Source organism: Protopterus annectens, chromosome 5.part0, assembly GCF_019279795.1.
Source record: "Protopterus annectens isolate FY-2018-M chromosome 5.part0, PAN1.0, whole genome shotgun sequence".
In the NCBI taxonomy this organism is placed as follows: domain Eukaryota; kingdom Metazoa; phylum Chordata; order Ceratodontiformes; family Protopteridae; genus Protopterus; species Protopterus annectens.
The window spans coordinates 2,796,936-2,821,019 of record NC_056735.1 but is presented as its reverse complement, the minus strand read 5'-3'; the positions used below and the strand labels follow the sequence as shown (position 1 = coordinate 2,821,019).

The following is a 24,084-nucleotide window of genomic DNA, read 5'->3' as shown; positions in this document are numbered from 1 at the left end:
AAAGAACTGGCACTACATAACAAAAGACAAGTGGATTTTACAAACCATAGATCAAGGTTACGGTTTCACTTCCACACTTTACCAGTCAAAAGAGGAATGCCAAATCTACCTCCAAATCAAAAACAGAGGCTCTACGCCAGATAATGGAGTTAGCAAACATGAGAGCTGTGGAAAGAGTGCCAACAGCAGAACAAGGAAAGGGTTCTACTCCAGACTATTCCTAGTTCCAAGAAAGGAAAAAGTTGGAGACCAATTCTCGACCTGTCCACCTTAAATACATACATCATTGTCCCAAAATTCAAAATGCTGACCCTACAGCAACTTCTTCCCATGCTGGGCAAGGAGTCTTGGCTGGTAACTCTAGATCTCAAGGAGGCATACCTGCACGTCCCCATTCGACCAATCTGCAGAAGATACCTCAGATTTCTTGCAGGATCAAAGCACTATCAATTCTCAGCATTGCCCTTTGGCTTATCTACTGCCCAGAGTATTCACAAAATGCCTGGCATCAGTAATCGCCCATTGCAGACTACAGGGAATTCAAATTTACCCATACCTGGACGACTGCCTGCTACAAGGCGACAACAAAAGCAAGCTGACAACAGATTTACAAAGGGTCATTTACTTGCTACAAGGACTGGGATACACAGTCAATTTACAAAAGTCAAGGCTGATACCATCCCAAACAAGGACATTCTTGGGCGGAATTGGACACAGTACAACAAATGGCATTCTTGACTACAGAAAAACAAAAAGAACTTCCTCTTTACTTCTTGGCACTAACAAAACTGAACAAGTTAACAGCAAGAAAAGTTCTGCAGGCCTTGGGCTTCATGGCATCATGCATAATCTTGGTCCCATTTGCCAGACTACATATGAGGAAACTACAGTGGTACCTAAAGAATTTATGGTCCCAACACAGACACAGTCTAGAAACAGAAATCCCACTAATTCCATGCTTAAAACAGGAGTTCCTATGGTGGGCTCAGGCATGCCAGTCAAACCCAGGCCTACCCTTTCGCAGATGTCAACCAAGCCAGACCATCACAACAGGCGCTTCAGACCTAGGATGGGGGCCCACATGCTGGACAAATGCGTGCAAGGATTGTGGACACAGGATCAACTTCACCTGCACATCAATCTAAAAGAAATGCTGGCAGTAAAACTGGCAATCCAAAGTTCAAACCATTTCTCAAAGAGGGCCAGTTGATGATAAGGACAGACAACACCACAGTCATGTGGTACATCAACAAACAGGGAGGCACTCATTCATACCCCTATGCAGAATGACCTTGGAGCTGTGGACCCTGGCACTCAGCTACAACATTCAGTTACAGGCAATATTTGTACCGGGGAAAGACAATACCCTAGCAGACATATTAAGCAGAACCACTTCGGATGCCCACGAATGGAAGCTGCACCCGGACATCTTCAAGACCATCTCGAAGAAATGGGGAATGCCACAGATAGACCTATTCGCATCACCTCTCAATCACCAGCTCAAAATATTCTGCACAAGGACATTCCACCCACTAGCATGGAAAGTGGACTCACTCTCCTTCAACTGGAAAGGCCTAACAGCATATGCATTCCCACCTCTTCCTCTGATACACAAGGTACTACTAAAAATCAAGGAAGAACGTCCAAGGATAATCCTGATAGCTCCAAACTGGCCAAGACAACACTGGTACCCACTACTGAAGAGCATGTCTCGAACAATATGTGGCCAATACCCTGATGCCTTTGATGTTAACTCAGAACAACTACAGCATCATACATCCAAACCTAAAACGCTGCAACTGACTGCATGGAACATCACATAGCAGCAGCTAATCCAGAACTTTCCCAAAGAGTTAAAGACATTATTCTTGAAGCACGCAGACCTTCAACAAGAAGGAACTATGCTGGAAAATGGAAGAGGTTTGTCATTTGGAGTACGGAAAGAGGAAAAGATGTGTCAAACATAGATATGCCTAACATTCTGGAGTATCTGGCCGAACTTCTTCATTCAGGCCTGTCCTACTCCTCCATCAAGATACATGCATCAGCTATTTCAGCAGAATACAGCTTTGATCCACCTGTTTTTCACACCCTTTGCTCAGGCAGTTCCTCAGAGGAATCAAGAATGTAAAACCTCCAAGGAAACCACCATTACCAGCTTGGGATTTAAACTTTGTGCTAGAAAAGTTGACACTATCACCCTTTGAACCAGCAGCAACAGCAGACCTACAACACCTGTCATGGAAAACTGCTTTCCTACTGGCAATTACTTCAGCAAGGAGGGTTTCAGAACTACAGGCCTTAATGGCAGTGCAACCCTTCCTAATCTTCCACCAAGATAGAGTGTCCATGAGGACTAATCCTACATTTATGCCCAAGGTGGTATCCAGAGTGTCTTTAAACCAGGCAATCCACCTACCTACCTTCTTTCCCAACCCACAAAACAGAGGGAAAGAATACTGCATACCTTGGATGTACATAGACAGCTACGCTACTACTTGGACAGAACAAAAATAGCAGAAAGACTGACCAACTTTTGTAGCCTATGCAACAGGAAGGGAAGGAAAAGCTATTTCCAAACAGACAATCTCCAAATGGATAGGAAATTGCATACGATACTGTTACTCCTTCCATGGAAAACCAATTCCACAGAACATAAGACCTCATTCTACAAGGGCAACAGCCACTACCACAGCCTTCTTACGAGGAGTGGCAACCAAAGACATTATTGAGGCGGCTACTTGGACCTCCGTGCATACATTTGCCAAGCATTATAATTTGCCTCTATATTCCAGATCCCGAGCAGGGTTTGCCACTGCTGTACTGCAAGGGATCCTAAACACACCATAATCTACTTTTATCCTCCTCCCTAGTTGGCTATGGTATTCTACCCACTTGTTATGACTGCAGATGCATCCATGAAGGACATAGTACAGTTTTGTACCTACCATAAATGTAGATGTCCGAACTGGATAGCATCTGCAGTCAGGATTACCTCCCTCCTTCCCTCTGTGGTACTCCTAGGGTGTTTACCCTCCTAATAGCTAGCTGTTGGGGAGTCTTTTATGGTGTATTTGTTTGTATATATGTACATATATGCTTATTGTTGTGTTTTCCTCTATCTATTTGGAAACATTGGCATCTATCCAAATTTTAGCCTGCAAGAGGGCTACTGGCATCTGGGGCAAGAAACACTGAGGAAAATGGCGTCGGCTGATGCTTTTATACCAAGACCAACAGAGATGACGTCGGGTGGAGTGCGACATCAGCCGAAGCCGGACCCGGACTTTGGAATCCGGCCGACTGCAGGGCTGCCTGACGACAGGACAACCCACTTGTTATGACTGCAGATGCTATCCAGTTCGGACATCTACATTTATGGTAGGTACAAAACTGTACTTTCTTCCCCCTCCGGCGGCCACTTTGACCACGGACACCTCCCAGACGGGGTGGGGGGGGCATTCCCTGGGCAGGTCAGTCCAAGGCAAATGGCATCCGGAGGAGACTCCTCTCCACATCAACATTCTAGAAATGAGGGCAGTGCTTCTGTCCCTCCAAGCCCTTCACAATTACCTCCCTCAGGGCGTAATTGCTATTCACTCAGACAACATGTCAGTTGTCTGGTACCTGAACAAACAGGGAGGGACCAGATCCTATCCTCTTTGCAGGGAAGCGATGAGAGTCTGGGAATGGGCAATCTCGACCAAACGCTTCCTAGTGGCTACTCACATACCGGGCAAGTCCAATGTCATAGCCGACAGGTTGAGCAGAACCATCCTCTCTCCTCACGAATGGTCTCTGAATATGACTACGACAGAGCAGATTTTCAGCGAATGGGGAGTTCCGTGCTGCGACCTCTTTGCGACTCCTCTGAATCTAAGTGCAAAATTTTTCTCCCTAACCCCAGCTCGGGGAAGAACCCTATGGACGTTGGTCCATCCCTGGCCCACCGGCCTGCTTTATGCCTTCCTCCAGTTCCTCTCCTACCCAGGGTAATTCAGAAGGCATCTCTCTTAGGGAGCAAGATGATCTTAATTGCTCCTTATTGGCCTCGTCATGTCTGGTTTCCCTATCTTCGGAAACATGCTCTGGAAGGTCCATGGTTCCTGGACCAAGTCCCAGACCTACTGATTCATCAGTCGGGACTACTACACCAGTCCCTACACACATTAAAATTGACGGCCTGGCTCCTCCTCTTCCGACCATAGTCAGGAGACATGCACTGGACCCAGATGTGGTGCACATATTGTCTTCAGCCCACAAGTCTACTACGAAGAAACTGTATTCTAGCAAATGGAAAAGGTTTGCTATCTGGGCTCAACTCGGGCCTGGACCCCATTTTACTCCGTGGCAGAAGTACTCAAATTCCTGACCTCTCTTTTCAACCAAGGCTCTTCTGTTTCTACCATCAAAGTACAATTGGCAGCGATTTCTAATTTTCATGAATCCATAGACCCACCTTTAATGAGCAACAGGTTGTGTAAGACCTTCTTGAAAGGTGCTGCTCTGTTAAGACCTCCGATTTCTCATCCTGCACCTCCATGGGATCTCGATATAGTATTACGTGCCTTGACTTCTTTCCCCTTTGAACCGGCAGCTACCTGTGATCTGAAGTTTCTATCATGGAAGACAGCCTTTCTAGTGGCAATTACTTCAGCCAGAAGGGTTTCAGAACTTCAAGCTTTGTAAGTGAAACCCCCGTACTTGGTTTTTCATACAGACAGGGTATCCCTCAGACCAAATCCTTCTTTTGTTCCTAAAGTCTGTTCTACTTTATGCTTGCAACAGTCGTTAGAGCTCCCAGTTTTTTCCCAAAATACTCCAATAAAGCGGAGTTTATTTTCCACACACTAGATGTCCACAGGCAGTTACGTTTTTATTTGGATAGGACCAAACAATCAAGGAAGACAGATCAGTTGTTTGTGTCCTTTGCAGAAAACAAATTGGGCAACCCAGTCACGAAGGTCACTATTGCCAAATGGATCGTATTACTCAAGCTTATATTTATTCTAACAAAGAGCTTTCCACCTCTGTTAAGGCTCATTCTACAAGGGCTATGGCTACTTCGGTAGCATTTCATTCTAAGCTTGCTATTGGTGACATTTGTGCTGCGGCTACATGGTCTTCCCCGCACACCTTCATTTCTCACTACAAATTAGATGTGGCATCTAGAGGACGAGCTTCATTTGGTTCCACAGTGCTCAGGAGTGTTTTCCACTGAGCCACCCGGGATTTAGGCGCTAGGGACGCTGTCCCATCAGTCAGAATGTAGGCGAGATAGGATCACATAACATCTTTTAGTTATGTACTCACCATAACTTCAGATGTTTGGGATCCATCTCACATTCTAATAACCCACCCTCCTTCCCCCTTCCTTGGAGATCAGAGGATATCAGAAGGTCCGAATCCTGTTGTTTCATCTTGAAACATCTAACAATGTTATATAAACAAGCTGTGCATGTGTGCATGAATGCGGACAAACAAGATCTGGGGGATTAGTGGTGGTGCATCCTGGGATAAAGATAGCTCAGCCAATTAGAGGCCTCGCTCTATAGCATAAGCGTGCTGAGTCGGAGCCGAGGGATCGGCTCCGAGCCCATCAGTCAGAATATAGGCGAGATGGATCCCAAACATCTGAAGTTATGGTGAGTACATAACTAAAAGTTATCCTCCACTGCACCCACGGCTACTTCAAAGCGTCGAGCACCGGTGTCTCAGCCGCTCCCAGAGGGAGCCCCCTCTTCCTCAGATGCCCCCCCCACGAGGAAGTTCCGAGGAAAAGATTGTGTAAGAGGAGACACTTGGATTCTCCACAAGAATCCTTAACATCGGACACAGACTTAGATGAGTCAGAAGGGTCCCCAAAATCACCCTCAGAGCATGTCTCCTTTTCAGACATCCTGGAGATTCTGAAGCAGAGAGGTGATTGGCAGGCCCTACCCCCTTCTGAGGATGAGTCAGTCTTGCTGAAGGCATTCGGTGCTCGCCCTTCTTCCTCCTGGGTCACTCCGCCCTTCGATGAGTTGATGGAATTGATTGCTCGAAGGGCATGGGAGACACCTGACACGGTGGAGCCAGTCCCTAGAAAGCCTAATAAGTATATTACGGCCCCTCAAGACAAGGCATATCTCACAAAAGGAGTTCCAGTGGATGGTATGGTGGTGGCAGCTGCCACTAAAAAGGAGATGTCTGAATCTTCCTCATCTGTCCATCTGCCTAACAGAGATTCTCGGACTATGGACAGGTATGGGAAGCGCATTTTTAGTTCAGCGGCTTTTTCCATGCGATCGCTGAACTATTTGACGCATTTCACACGTTTACAGAGGGATCTAATCAAAGAGTTGGGAGATACCCTCCAGGGCACTACAGATGCTGCTGTCTCGGAAAACGTTACAGCACAACTCAATACCCTAACATCAATTGTGAACTCGTCCATGAGGCTCATTTCATATGCAGCCGAAGGGTCGAGTAGGCTCTTGACTTCAGTGATTGCCCTTCGTAGGCAATCCTGGATGCGCTTATGTTCCTTTGCGGAAGCCTTCAAGTCTTCCTTTACTAACGCCCCATTTGACGGTGCCACTCTCTTTGGCCCCAAAGTAAAGGAGACCCTTACCCGGTGTGAGCAAGAGGGAAAGACTCTGTCTGCTGTCTGAGTCCGTTTTTCCACCCCATCCAGACCGTACCCCAAAGGGCAACGAGGTGGGAAAATGTGGTTTCGAAAACCCCAAGGCTCTTTCCCAGGCACACAGGGCGATGCCCCCTCCAGAGGCAGTGGGGGGGGGCAGAGGTGGAAGACGTCGCCCTGGCGGCAGAGGGGGTCCACAAAACCAAGGTGACAGGGATACACTCCCTGGGAAGCCTTTCCATCACTCCTGAGAGGAGGCCCGACTGTCCTGCTCTGGAGGCAGTCGGGGGTCGCTTAGCTTTTTACCCTCAGGCCTGGCAAAGTCTTACTTCAGACAAATGGGTAAAAAGCATTATTACCAGAGGTTACAGAATTCCATTTCTATTTCCCCATTACATGAAAAGACTCCCAGATGTACCGCCCCATCTGCGAGATCCTGCAGCTATAGAAATTTCAAAGCTGCTAGAAAAGAGTCATCCAACCAGTCCCGGTGGACCAAAGAGGATTCGGAACTTACTCAAGGTTCTTTTTAGTTCCAAAAAAGACAGGGGACTGGAGGCCAATTCTGGACCTAAGCAAGCTCAATACTTTCGTCAAGAAAGAAAAGTTCCGGATGGTCACGCTTCAATCGATCCTTCCATTCTTACAGAAGGACGACTGGATGTGCTCAGTAGATCTCAAGGACGCGTACTACCACATCAAAATGGCCAGAGCGTCCAGGGATCACTTGCGCTTCCGGCTGGGAGCCAGTCACTTTCAATTTCGAGCCCTGCCCTTTGGTCTGACCTCAGCCCCCAGGGTCTTCACCAAATGTATGACAGTGGTAGTGTCTCACTTGAGACGCCTAGGATTCCAGGTGTTTCCGTATCTGGACGACTGGCTCCTTACTGCCACCACCGAGCGTCGACTGATTCAGGCCAGGGATTACACACTAGAACTCTGTGTTCATCTCGGAATTTCCGTAAATTTCGAAAAATCTGTATTACAGCCATCACAGCATATCTCATTCATAGGATCATAATTAGATACTCGTTGCTTGATTCTAAGGCTTCCTTCAGAAAGAATAGCCTCTCTACAAAATCACATATCGCTTCTCCTGTTGTCCAAAAAATCCCCGGCAAAACTGGTTCTGAAAGTTTTGGGTCTCATGGCAGTTTCCCTCATTGCGATACCCTTGGGAAGACTGCACATGAGAGTCCTTCAATGGCTGCTATTTGCAGAGTGGTCGTTCCAACAGTTACCTCTGACACAACGAAATTCACATCACAAACATCTGCAAATCGCACCTGTCTTGGTGGCTTCAGAGTTGCAATCTCTCCGGCGGCCGACCCTTTGTGCTACCCACTTCGACAGCTACGGTGACCACGGACGCTTCCCTGATAGGGTGGGGGGGTCATCTTTCAGGGACAGACAGTCCAAGGAGAATGGACCAATCTAGTGTACAATCTGCACATCAATGTTCTGGAGATGAGGGCAGTGTTTCTAGCGTTGCAACACTTTTCTCCCCTTCTACCTCTAGGGACCATTGCAGTTCAATCGGACAACATGTCCGTAGTCTGGTACATAAACAAGGAGGAACCAAATCTTACCAATTATGCAGAGAGGCCATGAGAATTTGGCAATGGGCAGAGTCCACGGGTCGCTTTCTGATAGCAACGCACATCCCGGGGTTATCCAACGTCATAGCGGACAGTTTGAGCAGGGCCATCCTGTTACCTCACGAGTGGTCCTTCAAACGAACAATTGCGGACATGATATTTCGCAAGTGGGGCCAGCCTTGCTGCGATCTGTTTGCGTCTCCAATGAACGCCAAATGCAGAAGCTACTTTGCCCTATTACCCCCTCCAGGGGAAGTCCCCAGTGACGCTCTGATTCACGATTGGCCCCCGGGTCTCCTGTACGCCTTCCCTCCTATGCCTCTGATTCCAAAATTTCTATATAAAGCCAACAACCTGGAGAGGACAATAATCCTCATTGCCCCGTTCTGGCCTCGTCAAATTTGGTTTCCCTTTCTTCAAGCACACCAAATACGGGAACCCTGGATCCTGGACCCGGAGCCGGATCTACTGACCCACTCATCAGGGGCTCCTCACCCGTCGCTCCTATCCCTCAGACTAGCAGCTTGGCTGCTCCGCTTCTTAGCCAGGTCTGATCTTCTTTCTCCTGTGGTTCAAAATATTCTGGTGGCTTCTTATAAAGCTTCCACTACAAAAATTTACACTAGTAAGTGGAAGCGTTTTGTACACTGGGCAACTACGCAACATTTGGATCCCTTAATAGCCCCACTGAACAAAGTATTGGAGTTTCTATCTGTACTATTTCACCAAGGAGCTTCTCCTGCCACTTTGAGGGTTCAATTGGCTGCTATTTCAAACTTTCATGTGGGAGAAAATGGGGAGCCTATTATGGCTCATAGGCTTTGTAAGGCTTTTCTAAAAGGGTCTTTCCATATCAGGCCACCAGTCAGGTTTCCTACACCACCATGGAATCTGAACCTCCTGTTATCACAGCTAATGCTACCACTCTTTGAACCAGCCTCTTCCTGTTCTTTGAAGTTTTTGTCATGGAAAACCCTCTTTCTGGTAGCTATCACCTCAGCCAGACGGGTATCAGAACTTCAAGCTCTTTCCATTAGACACCCATATTTGATCTTTCACCCTGAAAGGGTATCTCTTCGCACTAATCCGTCCTTTCTTCCCAAGGTTTGTTCTGTCAATAACATTAATCAGTCCATTGAGCTCCCTACATTTTTCAAGAACCATTCCAATAAGCTAGAGCATATGTTACACAAGTTGGATGTTCATAGACAACTCAGATTTTACTTGGATAGAACAAAGGATCACAGAAAGACAGATCAACTCTTTATAGCTTTTGTGGACAGCAGAAAGGCCATGGCAGTGACGAAGCGAACCCTTTCCAAATGGCTGTCCAATTGTATTACTTTCGTTTATACTGCTACTGAGCAGACTTTACCCGTCAAACCGAAAGGACATTCTACTAGATCAATATCTACATCCCTGGCTCATGCGGCCCGCCTACCTTTGGACGCTATTTGTGTGGCCGCCACTTGGTCTAAACCGCATACATTCATTACTCATTACAAAGTGGATAGGGTTTCCAGGGACAGGGCAACCTTTGGTTCCACTGTGCTCAGGAACGTTCTTCCGTGAGTTTCTCAGGGTCACGGAGCTAGGGACGCCACCCATGTGTAAGAACAAACGGCGAGATTGAACACTCTCACATGTAGAAGTTATGTCCTTACCATAACGTTCCATGTGGAGTGTTCATCTCGCCTTTGTTCTTACATTCCCACCCTCCCACCCAAAGTCAGGAAGAACGTCCAGTTTAGGTGTCTGGTTTGGTTCACCCACTTCTGTTTCTCTCAGCTGTTACTGCTGTTTTTAGCTATGCCTTAGCATGTATGTTGTATGTTTCATTCCCGTTGGAATCTGGTATTGTTTGCAAACTAGATCTGAGGTAAAGGCAGAGGGGAATTGTGGGAGACAGGTTGGTCTCGAGCTTCTTCTCGATGCAGAGCTTTGCCAGCCGACTGAGCCGAGGATCGGCTCCGAACCCATGTGTAAGAACAAAGGCGAGATGAACACTCCACATGGAACGTTATGGTAAGGACATAACTTCTATTTTTCTGAATATGTGGTCTGAAATTCAAATGTGTGTAATTATTTAGTGATCTTAATCCTCAATGATTTGCCAGAAAACAAACATACATTTTGAGGAACAGACCAAAAATATGAGGCAAAAACATGGACATTCTGCAGACTTCAGAACAGTTGAAAGGTATGCTGGGAACTTTGTTGTTGAATTGAGTTTTACTTTGGATGCTTTGGCAGTCCTGTTGCATTCTTAAACTTGTAAGCTAAAGCATTTAGCCAAACTTTCCCATTCTGGTCGATCTTCATATTAACTATAATTGCAATTTCATCTGATCACTATATTTTTAACACCTGGATTAAAATATCACTTGTGACATAGACGCACATATATTAATAGAAAAGCAAACAAACCATGTTAACATTTTTTATTTCCATTTACACATTATACATTACATATTTTCTGTTTTTATAACAACTGTCTTTCAGCCCAGCATTAAATAAGTCACTCAATTCCTGCTTTCCCTTAAGTCTCACTCCTCCTCCTGAATGTTATTCTGCATGTGTTCTTCCCACAAAGTTCATTTATTTCCATGTAATTTGTGCATTCCCTTTTATAAATATCCCTTTTCTAGTTCTTTCATCTGTTTTACAATATTCTGTACTTCAAATATAGTTGATTTAGATTTTAATTTCCATTTTCTAGTGATTGCTTTTTTGTCAGACAGCATAATTAAACTTAATAAGGCATTACTATGTTTAGGCAGTTCAGATCCTGTTTCCCAGCTCAAAAGAAACATTTCCTTAGTTGCAGCCATTTTGCTGCTCCATTTGTTTTATACAGAGTACACTTCATAGGTTCATAGGTTGGTACTAGGCTATCAGCCCTAGGGCCTATACAAGCCTAGCCATAACAATTCCCTGGCTATTTCTTCCCACATTATTTACTTTCCTGGACCCCTGTCTAGCAGGGCGACTGATGTGATCCCTGGGGTGAATTTCCTTTCTCCCATCCAATTGTCAAGGTTCCTCTTGAAGAGGTCCAAAGAGGCACTCTGCTTTACATGTATGGGCAATCTATTCCAGAGTCTGGGGAGTCTCTGGGTCAGGAACCTATCCCTCCAGCATGTTTTGTTTATTGTGATGACAAGGTTTAGATCCCTGGAGTGTGTAGCTCTGAGGGATTGGGATTTCTTTAAGTGTAGCATGTCCAACAGCTCTGGGTTTGACATGGCCTTGTAAGTTAAGCAGAGATCGCCTCTGAGTAGACGATATGCGACAGAGTATAGCTGGCGTTTAAGGCGGTCAGCGTAGGGCATCTGCTTTAGGCCTGTGATGGGAATTTTTGGGAACTGTTGGGAATTTTTTAAATCTGCTAACTTATTACACTCTCAAAAAATATTCTCACTTACCTCATTCTTCCCAGTCGCATCTCCAACATTTGCTGTCTACCTGAGTAAAAATTCTTTTAAGTCTGCTTTGGGTATAAAAACACCTATGCAAGTACTTCCAGGCAAAAATCTTAAACCTGCTGGACTTTGCATACTTGGGAGCCATAAATATGTCATCCCATTTTTCCTTTGTATAGTTGCTTTTCCAGTTTCTCTTCCCAATCTTTTCTAACATCCTCCACTTGATTTGTGTGGTTATCATGCAGTATTTTATATGCCATGCTAATGATCCCCTTTTTTAAGGGCAGGTTCTGTTTTAGATTTTACTAAAAACCCTACCTGAAGAGGCCTTTTTCTCTTTGCCTATACTCTACCAGTCCCTGATAAAGAAGGCCATCTCTAACCTGCAGTCCAATCTTCTTAGCCTCATCCCACTCTATTACCTTTCCCTCTCTAGTTGTTTGCTTCCAATGCTTTAGTTCCTTTGTCAATTTCTCCATTAAATTGCTGCCCCTGTTGCCTATTTTTTGTACCCCTGTGTGACGCCCTTGCAGTGGCCCAGCAGTCAAGGAACCTCAATTCTCACCACTAACACCAGTAAGGGGCATCCACATAGGGGAGGATAACAAATGCACACACAGTAAAGTACAATTTCCCTTAAGAGCAGACTGAGATCACAGTCAGTCTGGGGCTGGTCTCTCCCTTTCTCTCCAGATCCCCAATAAGACTCCCCACTGGCACAGCTATAGGGTCCAGATCTCAGCCTAGTGGTCAAGCTAAAACTTCAGCACCCTCTCTGTCCAACCAGTGCTTTGTGTCCCTGCAAAAGTAGCTGACACACTCACACTTTGGGATATGAGTTGTATACAAACACACACTCCTGGGGAAGGCTGGCACAGGTTCTCCGGCTATGCCCCTTCTCTGCCAGGCTATAAGGTAGTAATCACCACCACCAACCACTAATATCAGCTACTAATAAGGCCCTTATCAAAGGGTGCAGCATTATTATCCAACTGGTAAGTGTGACTGAACAGCAAGGCTTATTTGGGGTGGCTTGGACAGTATCACTTATATACATGCAGTGTAGTCTAGAGTTTAAATAATCTCTACATAAAACAGCCACAGTTGAAAGGTTTAAAAATGTTTGTTAATAAATAATAACACAAGACAATACTTCTTACTACACAGTGCTAGTCAAGAGTTCAGAGTTCAAAGGAAAATGCTTAAAGTAATACAGTATAATAGTTCTGACATCAGTTCAGAAAAAATAACTAATCTAGCCTTCCTATTTCCTAGCTATATCCAAGAGAAAATACAGTTCTAAAATAAACTTACATATAGAGCAAGGCAGTGCTGGTGATGTTGGATGTCCTGAAGACAAAATGCAAAATGCTCTGAGTCTCTCTGTCCTTAAATTGATAAGACAGTACTACTGACTCATTTCAGATTACATTATTTCTCTCTGGTTCTCAGGCTAACAAAAACCAAGAGTGTAACATCCCTTTTGATCTTGCACCTGGTCAGGCATCTACAGCAATAAAAGACATTATACATGCAAATTCTAGCAATTAACTCTGGTCTCAAAACAATAGCCAGAATTCCTTCATCCAGACCTCTCGTCTCCCAGTTTGAGATCAAAGAATTATACAATGCCTGACTTAGCTTTCCTCCAGCAGAGTGCGATGTGGTTACATTTTTTTTAAGTTCAACATTTAACAGAGAACAAGCCTATGGCTTACATTAATATTTACAAATGACGATAATTCTATCTGACTAGGCTGACAGCCTTCACATATCTTCACACCCTACTTGCAGTCATTTATATTGGCAAAAATCTAATTTCTCCGTTCGTGCCTTGGCTTAGGTCCGAGAATACTTTCTGCAGCTTTAGGAATATAATATTCTGAGTGCTGGTTATTATTCTCCCCAAGGATCTTTATTCAGTATCCCACTCTCTCTCCTTATTTCTTCAACTCCTCGTCCCTGCTTCAACATCATCCATTTCCACTTTGAAGTATATCCTTCTGCTTGTGTTGTGTATTTGAACCTTAACTGTATAGCTGTAAAATATCCATAAAAATCAGTTAATCATAAACCACCTCGTTCTGTTGAGAGGATAAACTTATCCCACTTAACTCTTATCTTCTTTCCCTCCCAGATAAATTCCTTCAGTTCTTTATTCATTGTTGTTCGCAACTTCACAGATTGATAAAAAACATGCCCGACCTTTATATAAAATTAGAGACAAAAAACATTTTCACACTTGTGTCTTAACTGTCCATATCCATAAACAAGAGCTTGCAGTTTTCTCGGTTTTTGTATTGTCTTTTGCTTACTCTCTTCTCTTATATCCTTAACTGCCTTAACATAAGACTTTTAATCTATACTCCTAAATACTTCATCTTATGCCCCCATAAATAATTTAAGGGGACTTGACAGAGTGAAACACTTGGATGCATGGTTTTAAAGACTGTGTCATTGCAGCGAGAGATGTGGAAGGAGGGCAAGCAGAAAATAGTTATTAAAATAATCAACAGGAAGAACAAAACCGCCAACGATGTTCCTGAGTAACCAAGTCTTGTATATAAAACAAGTCCAACAATCCAAATGTAATAGCAGGACTCAGAGATGACTTCAGGTTCCAGCATCAAAGCACCTTTGTAGGTAAACCCCACTTCTTCAGATGTCTTTACAAATCAATTAAAATCATTCCCCCTTCTTATACATACATCTCAAGTCACATGATATGCCAGTTAAGGTTTCATTCACATTTAAAGTCATCGGTGACATAAATCAGCATCAGGTATTAATATTTCTAAAGTGCACATAAAAAAACTTTCACATATCAACACATAAACTAGCATAGTTCACTTATAAAAAACAAATATATAAAAGTTATAAATAGCTGTATGCTATCTAAAAACTGGTCTGGACGTCAATTTAGGTTGTATTGGGACGTATTCATTAAGCCAATGGCCAGTGTCTGCTCTCAACCTCACTATCCACTTGGCTTCTAATTCCTCGGTGTCATTACGTAAGTCACCACCTCTAATGTTTTCAAAGGTCTTTTGTATGGCCATAAATTTGAATGTGTTATTCATTACTACTCATAATATGTTTAGCCAATGCATAACCTTATTCTTTTTACTAATAGAATAGATATGTTCATGTATTCTCTCTTTAAGGACCTATCAGTCTTCCCTAAACAGAATTTTTGGCATTTCACACAATGTGCAAAATAAACAATATGCTGAGTCTCATGTAGCTGAGACCTTAAAATTATAAGTTCTCTTCTGATTTGGATGTTCAAACTGTGATTTAATAACTATATACTTACAGAAATTGCATTTGCCACATGGAATAGTCACTTCAACATCACTGAATCTATTCTTCATTTTTGGGTAACATAACTGTCTTTGCAATGATTTACTATTTTTTTAATAAAAACTTAGGTTCTGTGTCTATCAGATCTCTGATCTCTTTGCCTGTATTCAGGATGCCCCAATGCTTCCTAACAATATTAATATAAGTATGTACATTGCTAAAATAATAAAAAGGTACTCAACTTACTATTTTTATAGTTGTCATGAACGTTCACCTCTCCTTCATTATACTTAGAAAAAATGGTTTAGCTTTAGCGTCCCTTAATTTCTCTACTTCATTCACACTTGCTTCTGTCGCTTGTTCATTATATCCCCTTTCAGTTAGACACTGTCTCTACTTGATGAAGTAAGTCTTCATCATGCACATTCAATCTGGAAGCCCTATACATTTGATTTTTCACAGCATTTTAAATATATAGGGTAGATGCATGCTAATATTCAAAAGATGATTAACATGACATGTCTTCCTATGTTTAGTAAAGATCATACCCTTTTTATCTATTTCTATACTCGTATCCAAGAAGTCTTTGCTTATCGTAGAATAAGTATAAGTAAAACCTAAGAAAGATGTACTACTATTAATGTACTGCACAAATGCTTTAAAACTCTCAATTGTTCCTTTCCACAAAATAAAAAGGTCATCTACAAACCTTCTTAAAAAAGTATATATTCTTTTGAAATGGTCCAGAAAGCATAACCTCAATCTCCCACACAGGCATTACAGCATTGGCACACGAGGTGCCCATAACTACACCATTGCTCTGCCAAAATAGCTCTTGTCCAAACAAGAACACATTGTTTTCTAAGACAATTTGAAGTAATTTACTTATCTGTTATACTTTCCTATCATCAACATGAAACATATCTCTAAGAAATTTGTTTATACTAGCTACACCTGCCTTGTTAGGAATTATAGTAAACAGAGACACCACATAGACTGCCACTAAGATAAGATCATCTGTCTTCTTTTCTTGACCTATGCTAGTATACAAATCATTCAAAAAATGTTCGGTATCTCTTAATATATGGCTAATTTCATTTAGTTTAGGTCTCAGAAACGTCTCTATGTAAATTGAAATGGATTCTGTACACCAGTTCATGCCTGATATTATCAGTCGCACAGGGAGACTCTGTTCTTATGGACCTTTAGCAACCCTTGTGTAATAGGAATAGTTGGATGTGTGAAATGGATTCCGTACACCAGTTCCTGCCTGATATTATCGGTCACATAGGGAGTGTCTGTTTTTATGGACCTTTAGCAACCCTTGTGTAATAGGAATAGTTGGATGTGGAATCAAAAAATAATTAAACAATTCATTACTAATACATTAATTTTATAAGATTTCATTTAACATTTTTCTAACATGCATAATCATTTGCTGAACCACATTTCCTTTAATTTTCATATAAAAACCATCAAGGTTAAGCATATCAAGCATAGCCTGATTGTACCACTCAGTATCTAACACCACAATAGGGCCACCTTTGTCAGCTGGTCTAATCACAATTCTGTCATTATTCTGTAAACATTGAAGAGCACAGTATTAATTTTTAGTTAAGTTGCTTCTTCGCCTAAAATTTTTATTAGACACGTTAGCAGATCTTGCCTTATAAACATCTTCAATACATAATCCCTCAAAGGCATTCACCAATGAGTTCAAAGGCTGTGTAAATGTATTTGTCCTCTTAAACACATTATTGGTATTGAGTTGACCTTTTTCAGAAGATTTAAACATTAATTTCCACATTATATTTCTAGTAAACATTTTTATATCGAAAACTACTTCATTTAATTCAGAGTACCCGGTTGGGATGAATGAAAGTCGTTTCTGCAAAACCTGGAGTTTATCTTTAGTTAGTTCATGTTTGGATAAATTCCAAACTAAGTTTTCTTCACGTTGAAAAGTTTCAAGCTTACAGATATAGATCAAAGTGAGAAAAGCTAACAGTGGTAGAAGAGGAAACTACAGAATAAAAATAAATTAGTATGAGTGCAGACCTTTTAAGGAAAATAGTAATAACCATATAGAATAAGAATATTACATCTGTAAAGTGGTAAAAGGTTTTATGAAGACTAAAGTATTGTGGGACTGAAGGAAAGGAGATTCCGCAAATTAAGTAGAAGGTGGCTGGAACTACCGGAAGGAAACTAGATAAGGGACAATGGTACAGATAAATCAGGAGAGGAAAAGTAATAGTAGGAGGAAGTCAAGTATTTGACTTGAAAACTACAGACCATCTATCATATTAAGGATTAATAATGGAGAGAAAGCAATAATAAGTGAAAAAGCAGCCCTGCTGGAATTTCTAGTGGGGTCAAGAGCAGTTACTGTCATTAGGGAAAAAAAGGTTTAATAAGCAGGACATAATAAGGTTTTGCATGGTAGCTGTAAAAATCATTCAGAAGAGATCAGAATGGAGTTGCAAAAAGGCGAATTCCTATGGAATAATAGTAGGAATATTATAAGGGTCTGTGGTTAATCGTCAAAGAAAACAGTTGAATGGCTTTTAATTGAATGCTACTAATCGATGCTACTGTTCGTCCCATTGTAAGCCAAATCATCGAACACTAATAGTTGGCCAACATCGGGATCATCCAATGATGCCCTCAACTGTAACTAAACAAAAGTGACATTTGGAAATATGACTTCTAAAGTGCACACTGTTTAAAGTACAGAATGCCTTTTATATGTTGATAAATAATATCTGCTTATAAATGTGCAGTCCCAAATTTTGGTATATGTAATTAGTGGAGTTGGGGGGGGGGGGGGGCACAGGCTCCCACAAAAGGACAAACAATCTGGTAAACACCAAATGCTATGTGGGGGGTGCCCTGCTAATTATGTATACCAGCTCTAGGATTGCACATTTATAAGCAGATAATAGTTATTTATTAACATATAAAATATGTTTTTACTTTATTTTTCACAGTGTGTACTTTAAAGGTTGTATTTCCGAATGTTTATTATGCCGCGGTGGTACGGCAGTAGCGTTGTTACCTCACAGCAAGAGGTTCTCCTGTTTGATTCTCGGCTTGGCTTGGGAGTGCCTTTTGTGTGGAGTCTGCATGTCCTCCCCACGGTTGGGTAGCGTTCGAAAGACATGCGTGCGTAAATGGGCGTGCCTTCGTTGAAGGTTGGGCATCGAGCTGGCACCTCTGCATTTTGTAAAAATCTACTGCCAATCATTAGCAGACCGGAGTTCCGCTGTGGCGACGCCTTAATGGGAAAAAGCCGAAAGACAAACAACAACTTTGGTTTATTTTTAGCTGACAGCATCATCAGACAGTCCTGATGTTGGCCAACTATAACTGTTCGATTTCATTTATGTTGGAAAGGGTATATATGACTAATAGTAGTTTTGATTATTAGTATACAATTAAAAGCAGTTTGGATATTTTCTTTGATGATTATCTATAAACCCATATTATATGACTCATGAGTAGGCAACAAAGTCCAGAAGCTTCTGGATGTTTGCATGGATATGTTCGAGCAGGTATTTTTATACACTGAGTAGACTTAAAAGATCTTCTTCCAAGTGGGGAATAGGTGGTAGGGATGTGAAGAAGAAGAGAGGAAATTAATTGATTTTTATATTCTCCTTAGCGAATGCTTTGATGCAACACTTGGATAAGTAGTTTTAGTTACTAAGGAGATGAGGTCTTTGAGTTGTTTTTTTGGGGTTAAACGTATCAATACATATAGGTCTTAAGTTTAATTATATTGGCAGCCAAAAAAAACCAGTGAAGAGAACATTGAAACCAAAGACTAAATCACATTTGGGATCAGTACATGCAGAACAAATAAGTAATAAAGGTAAAGATGATGTGGGAGGGCTGGTGGGTTTGGAAAAATGCGAATGCATACTGTAAAGGGCAGCGCTGAAGTTGAGAAACAAATGTGTAGTGCATGAAAATGACAATGGGAATGTTTTTGCAATTTGTTGTGATTAATGTATATTGTATATTATAAGCTGATGCATGAAATAAACTTTGCAATATCAGGGTGACGGCTGGATAAACCTTTGAGGGTCAGACATGTAATGAGGCTATCCAGGTAACACTTTGGTTAATGATTTTTTTGCATAATGCACTTAATTCCCACTTCCTGAAAAATATTTCCTGTACAAATCGGGTGAAATTAGCAATGTGAACTCTGAATGGATCCTGTGGGAAGACCCAAGTAGTTGAGGTGGCTCCAGTGGGGTTGGTACATGTCCGTATGATACTGCTGTTGAAAAAAATCATTAAATTAGAGGCCTGCTTTGCAAGGCCTAGCTGGAGAGATCTCTGGATTTCACTAATAGGTACTTGTAGCATGTGATAATAGTAGCAGTGGCAGTCCCAAGCTGATGGTCCATCTGTATGATGAGATTGCAGGCAATGACTTTCTGATGGACTTAAGTTCTGGTGTACTGCGTAGTGGACTTGAGATGGGGAGAGTTGACACTGTCAACACTGCTATCAACAAGGCTAAAGAAATAACCCCAACTAGGGGCATTTTTGTGAAATGGAAGGAACACTGAGTATCTCCTGACTCCAGTAAGCACACCATTTCTTCTGAATGCATTGCAAGAAAGATCTAGTGGGGTTAGTTCAGTTTCTGTATTTGAGGTTATTATGCCAATTATAGTTCCATAGTGTCTTGTGCCACTGGGATGAGTGGCATGTTTCAGATGGAAATATTAAGGGCACTGGTTGAGGAAAGGGTTGTGGTTAATGCACTTTGTGTGTGTGTCTGTCTGTCTGTCTGTCTGTGTGTGTGTGTGTGTGTGTGTGTGTGTGTGTGTGTGTGTGTGTGGTGTGTGTGTGTGTGTTTGACTAGCAAATTTGGACGGCTCTTCATTTCTTAAAAAAAGGGGAGATAAGGTGTATGTGTTCCATTTAGACAGGGATTACACTTCTTGGCTTCTTTGAGTAAACCTTTGCCAAGTTTCTGTAAAGGAGATTGATAACCCATCATGCTATGCAGGAGGAGCAGTATGGATTCCATTGCTAAATATGAAGATCACGTTAGCTTTTTGCTCTTGATTTAGGTCTTGAAGTGATCAAAGGAATTTTCTTGTACAATTTTACATGTGTTGTATGGTCCTGGAGAAGACATATGACCACATAAGCGAGAATGTCTTATGGCAGGTGCTACAATAATATTGATCCCAGGGTTGCTACTTTATATCTTTTGGCCCCTGTATTTGCAGAACAAGTGCTGTCTTATTGTATTTTGTTCATTAATTTGAACAGAATTAAGGTGGGAATCGATCTTTACTAATGGCTTGTGTTGTTTCGCTATCCCATTCTTAATTTATTTTCACAAGCAAGGTATCAAAATACAACTGTTTTGCGAATAACCTGTTTGGGAAATGTTGGCCCTTTGTGGCCTTGATCTGTGTGTTTACCAGAGTTGTTCCTTGCTGAATATGAAGTGGCTTGAATGAAAATCAGCACTTCATACTAGAGGGTCAAGGTCCTAGCCAGTAACAGGGATTGCGCTGTGTGGGTAAGTTGGAAGCAGGAGCTTCAGGTAGAAGAGTTTTGAGCATCTTGAGCTTGTTTCTAAGTGAGGATAAAGGATATTGACACTGACTAATAGACTAATGCAGTGGGGGCATTTCTGGAGGAATTCTGATTGACTGGTGAAGCCTGAATCATAGGACCAGGCTTTCAATTTACCAGACATGCTATCTGTCCATCCTTACCTGCGGCCACAGACTTTGGGTAGTTACTGAAAGGATTGCATAAATTGGTCTTTTGTATTATAACTTGGCTATAACTTTTCTTGAGAGACTGAAGAGCTCTGTAATCCATGAGTATCTCAGATTAGATCTGCTGCACATCTCTTTTGAGAGGATTTGGTTTAATTTGATCTGATGTTAGTCTTCATTCATTCATTACTGATGAGTGTTGGTTCCATCCTTGGAACCGAGTCGGCCGTTATAACAAGCTTATGCCAGCCAAAAAACTCTCGAGCTGAGCTTACCCAGAGTTCCCCTCTCTCTATCACCTCAGATCGAGTATTGCTTGATTGAGTATATCGATACTGAAAAGTAGTATTCCTACTTAGGCTGTGCCATAGGTGCCTTTTGAACTGGGGAAAAGCTCTACAGCAGGACAAGGACTCACTGGGGACATCTGCGGATTCCAGCAGATGAGCTTGATAACTGCTGCTAGGGATAGAGAAGTCTGATCTCATCTTCTTATCATGCTGACACTATGACCCTTCCCAGGACAGTTGTGGAAGATCGATGGAGTTTTGTTTTCTTACATAGCTGTTCTTTTGTAACAAGTAATTGGTTTTCGTAAACTGACACCTTTGGTGTTGAGGCTGTAAAATTAAAGTCACTTGGCAGTATTTGTGCTTGGTATGCTTTTCCTGAAGCTCGGCATGTAATCTGGTGTTGTAGTACTTATGTAGATTGGCATTCAAGTCATGCATGAATCTTTTGCATACAGAGTAGGGCAGGCATTCCATATCTTATATAAAGGGCCGAAACTAATTTTATAATATTTTATTGCATTGCATTTTTTCACCAACGCACCCATCACCTCATGGTTACTTAGTGTATTGCAAAGTTCAGACTGAAAGGTGTACTTTGTGCACTAAATATTGTTTGTTGCAGTTTTGGAATGGTATGGCTGATGTATCATGGTAGGTCTGGTGTATCTTGTTGTTACCAGCCTCTAATCTTACTTAATTTTTTTTACCAATTTATAATTAGGTGTCCAGCCTGTCCCTCTTCAGACTCTCACCAGTGACAGTCCTGCAGGACCAAGCCTTGGAACCATTCCTCAAGCTCGCTTTCTGCTGGTCATGTTGAATATGCTAACCTTGCAGCACGGAGCAAATAACCTGAGCCTTTTGTTTAATTCTGGCTTTCTGGCGCTGACACAGACCATACATCGATTGATAGGTAATCTGTAATATGTATTATTTGCATCCTCATTTTTATTGATAGTTTTTCTGCTGCTTTAACATTTGCGCTGCTAAAGTGGTGTGACCACCTATGTAGTACACTTGGAATATGTGTAAAACGTATCTGATACCACATCTGCTGATTGTTGCAGAAGTACAAGGCAGAATCAGGTCTCTACTTAGTCCATGTGCAGACCATTGATAAATAAGATTTCTTATCAACATGAATTCTTTCATATTAGAAGTACCTGTATTTTCTTGGGAGTAAATAGTACTATTGCAAAAAAGAAAAAATGCAAGTCAGTAGTTTATCACCTGAACATAGTCCGCTAAAAAGTAATTGCAAAACAGGATCAGAGTTCTTTGCAAAGTCAGTATTTTGTCAGTGATATTTGAGCAAAAGATAAGTCTGTGATAACTGTTGCTTTGGAACACCAGAATATGGTGGTAATAAGGTTTGCTTTGAGGGGGCTACTGCATTATTCAAATAACTTTTGCACTCTCAGTCAGTTATTCAAATGTCACAGGCGTAATGATCATATGCCCTTAGATCTACACTTAAAATACTCAAATCAAATATATAAAATCTAGAATATTTAGGAAATCAACATATTCAAATTCCTTCCTTCATTTTTCGAGTTGCCACCCTTACCATCAAAAGAGGGGTATAGTAAAGGGGCAGCTCGTACGGGCATCCAGAATGACCAGTTTGGATTCTGAATTTCATGATGAATGTAAAATTTTGAAGGGGATGTTTAGTAAAAGAAATTATCCAGAGAATTTATTGAATGGGTTGATACAGGAAGTCACCAGGAAAAGGTATAATGGTGATTTTTCCCCCCTTTTATCTATTAATAAACTAAATCCCAGTGTGGAATCCAGTATAAATGAACGTGCAGGGTTTGATTTGAGTATTTTAAGTATAACACACAAAGAAAAAAGAACTGAGCCTGAAATTTACTTTCTAATTTTATTACCACCTTCTTTCAAGATGTGGGAAGTTTGAAACATATTTTTAAGAAAAACTGGTCTTTCTTACTTAATGATGTTGACATTAATAAAATTATTGCACCGGAACCAAAATTCACCTATAGACGAGGCTTGAATTTGAAAGAGATTTTAGAGCAAGGAAGTACATACATTTATAAACCACATTGTGGAATGTATAAGTGTGAATGTTGTTCCTGGTGCAAATATATCAAGACTGTTAGTTCTATTTTAATACGGAAATATAGGATTTACATTAATAACAAATTTAACTGTAACTCTAAAGGAGTTATTTATATAGGAATATGTGCCCTATGTACATCATTTTACGTGGGCAAAACTGATAGATGTTTCAAACACCGGGTGCATGAACATATTTATGCCGTTAATAAGCAGAACTCTTGTAATGCTTTGGCTAGACATGTTATACAAAACCCCGGTCACAATTTTCAATTTGTTATTATTGATTGTGTCCATGACACTGGGCGGGGGGGTCCATCCAGCCTTAAATTGGAAGAGAAAGAAATTCTATGGCAGCTTAAGCTTGATGCAAATTAACCACCAGGGCTGAATGAAATGATTTCAATAAAAAGTTTGTTGAAATTAAAAGCATTATGTAGGTAGTTATCACTACTATGTTTTTATACTATTAATATATGTATACATTGATTTGTATGTTAACTTTTTTATTAACAATATTTGCTAATATAATGTAGTAAATATTTAAAATTGTGGTCTTACATGGACATTTCCCCTTTAAAATTTGCTGTTTAATTAAGTAATTAATTAATTATGCAATTTATGACATCAGAATATATTGTACTATTTAAGCAATGTACTAAGATGGCTGTTTTATCTGAAGAAGTTTACAATTTGCCAGTAAACGAAAGCGCTAATTCATAAAAGCAGTTGCCAGTGTGGTTTGTCTTTGTTTTTTGGAGAATTTCATTCTTACTGCGACACTTGCTTAGGCCCAGACCAGGATGTCCCCCCGCTGACGCTTTTGTGCTTTATTCAACGCCAGAACTATATGTCGCCGGGCCCTTATTGTAGCTAGATATTTTCGCTCTCAGTCCTCAAATTCCGATATGGCTTCGGTAAGCCATCCGACAGCAGATCTTCCAAACAAAGTAAGGATAAAGACAAAGACAAGACTGCACAGGTCCAAACCTACCAGCG

General features: G+C 41.5%; 1 protein-coding gene across 1 annotated transcript in view; it reads left to right on the top strand.

The window, feature by feature from the left end:
• HERC2 (HECT and RLD domain containing E3 ubiquitin protein ligase 2) overlaps positions 1-24,084 on the top strand; it is a gene marked incomplete in the record, with an annotated part of 3,551,743 nt that overhangs the window by 1,649,283 nt on the left and 1,878,376 nt on the right. The window contains 1 exon segment of the mRNA XM_044072055.1: positions 21,725-21,916. Coding sequence (XP_043927990.1) covers positions 21,725-21,916 — 192 coding nt within the window.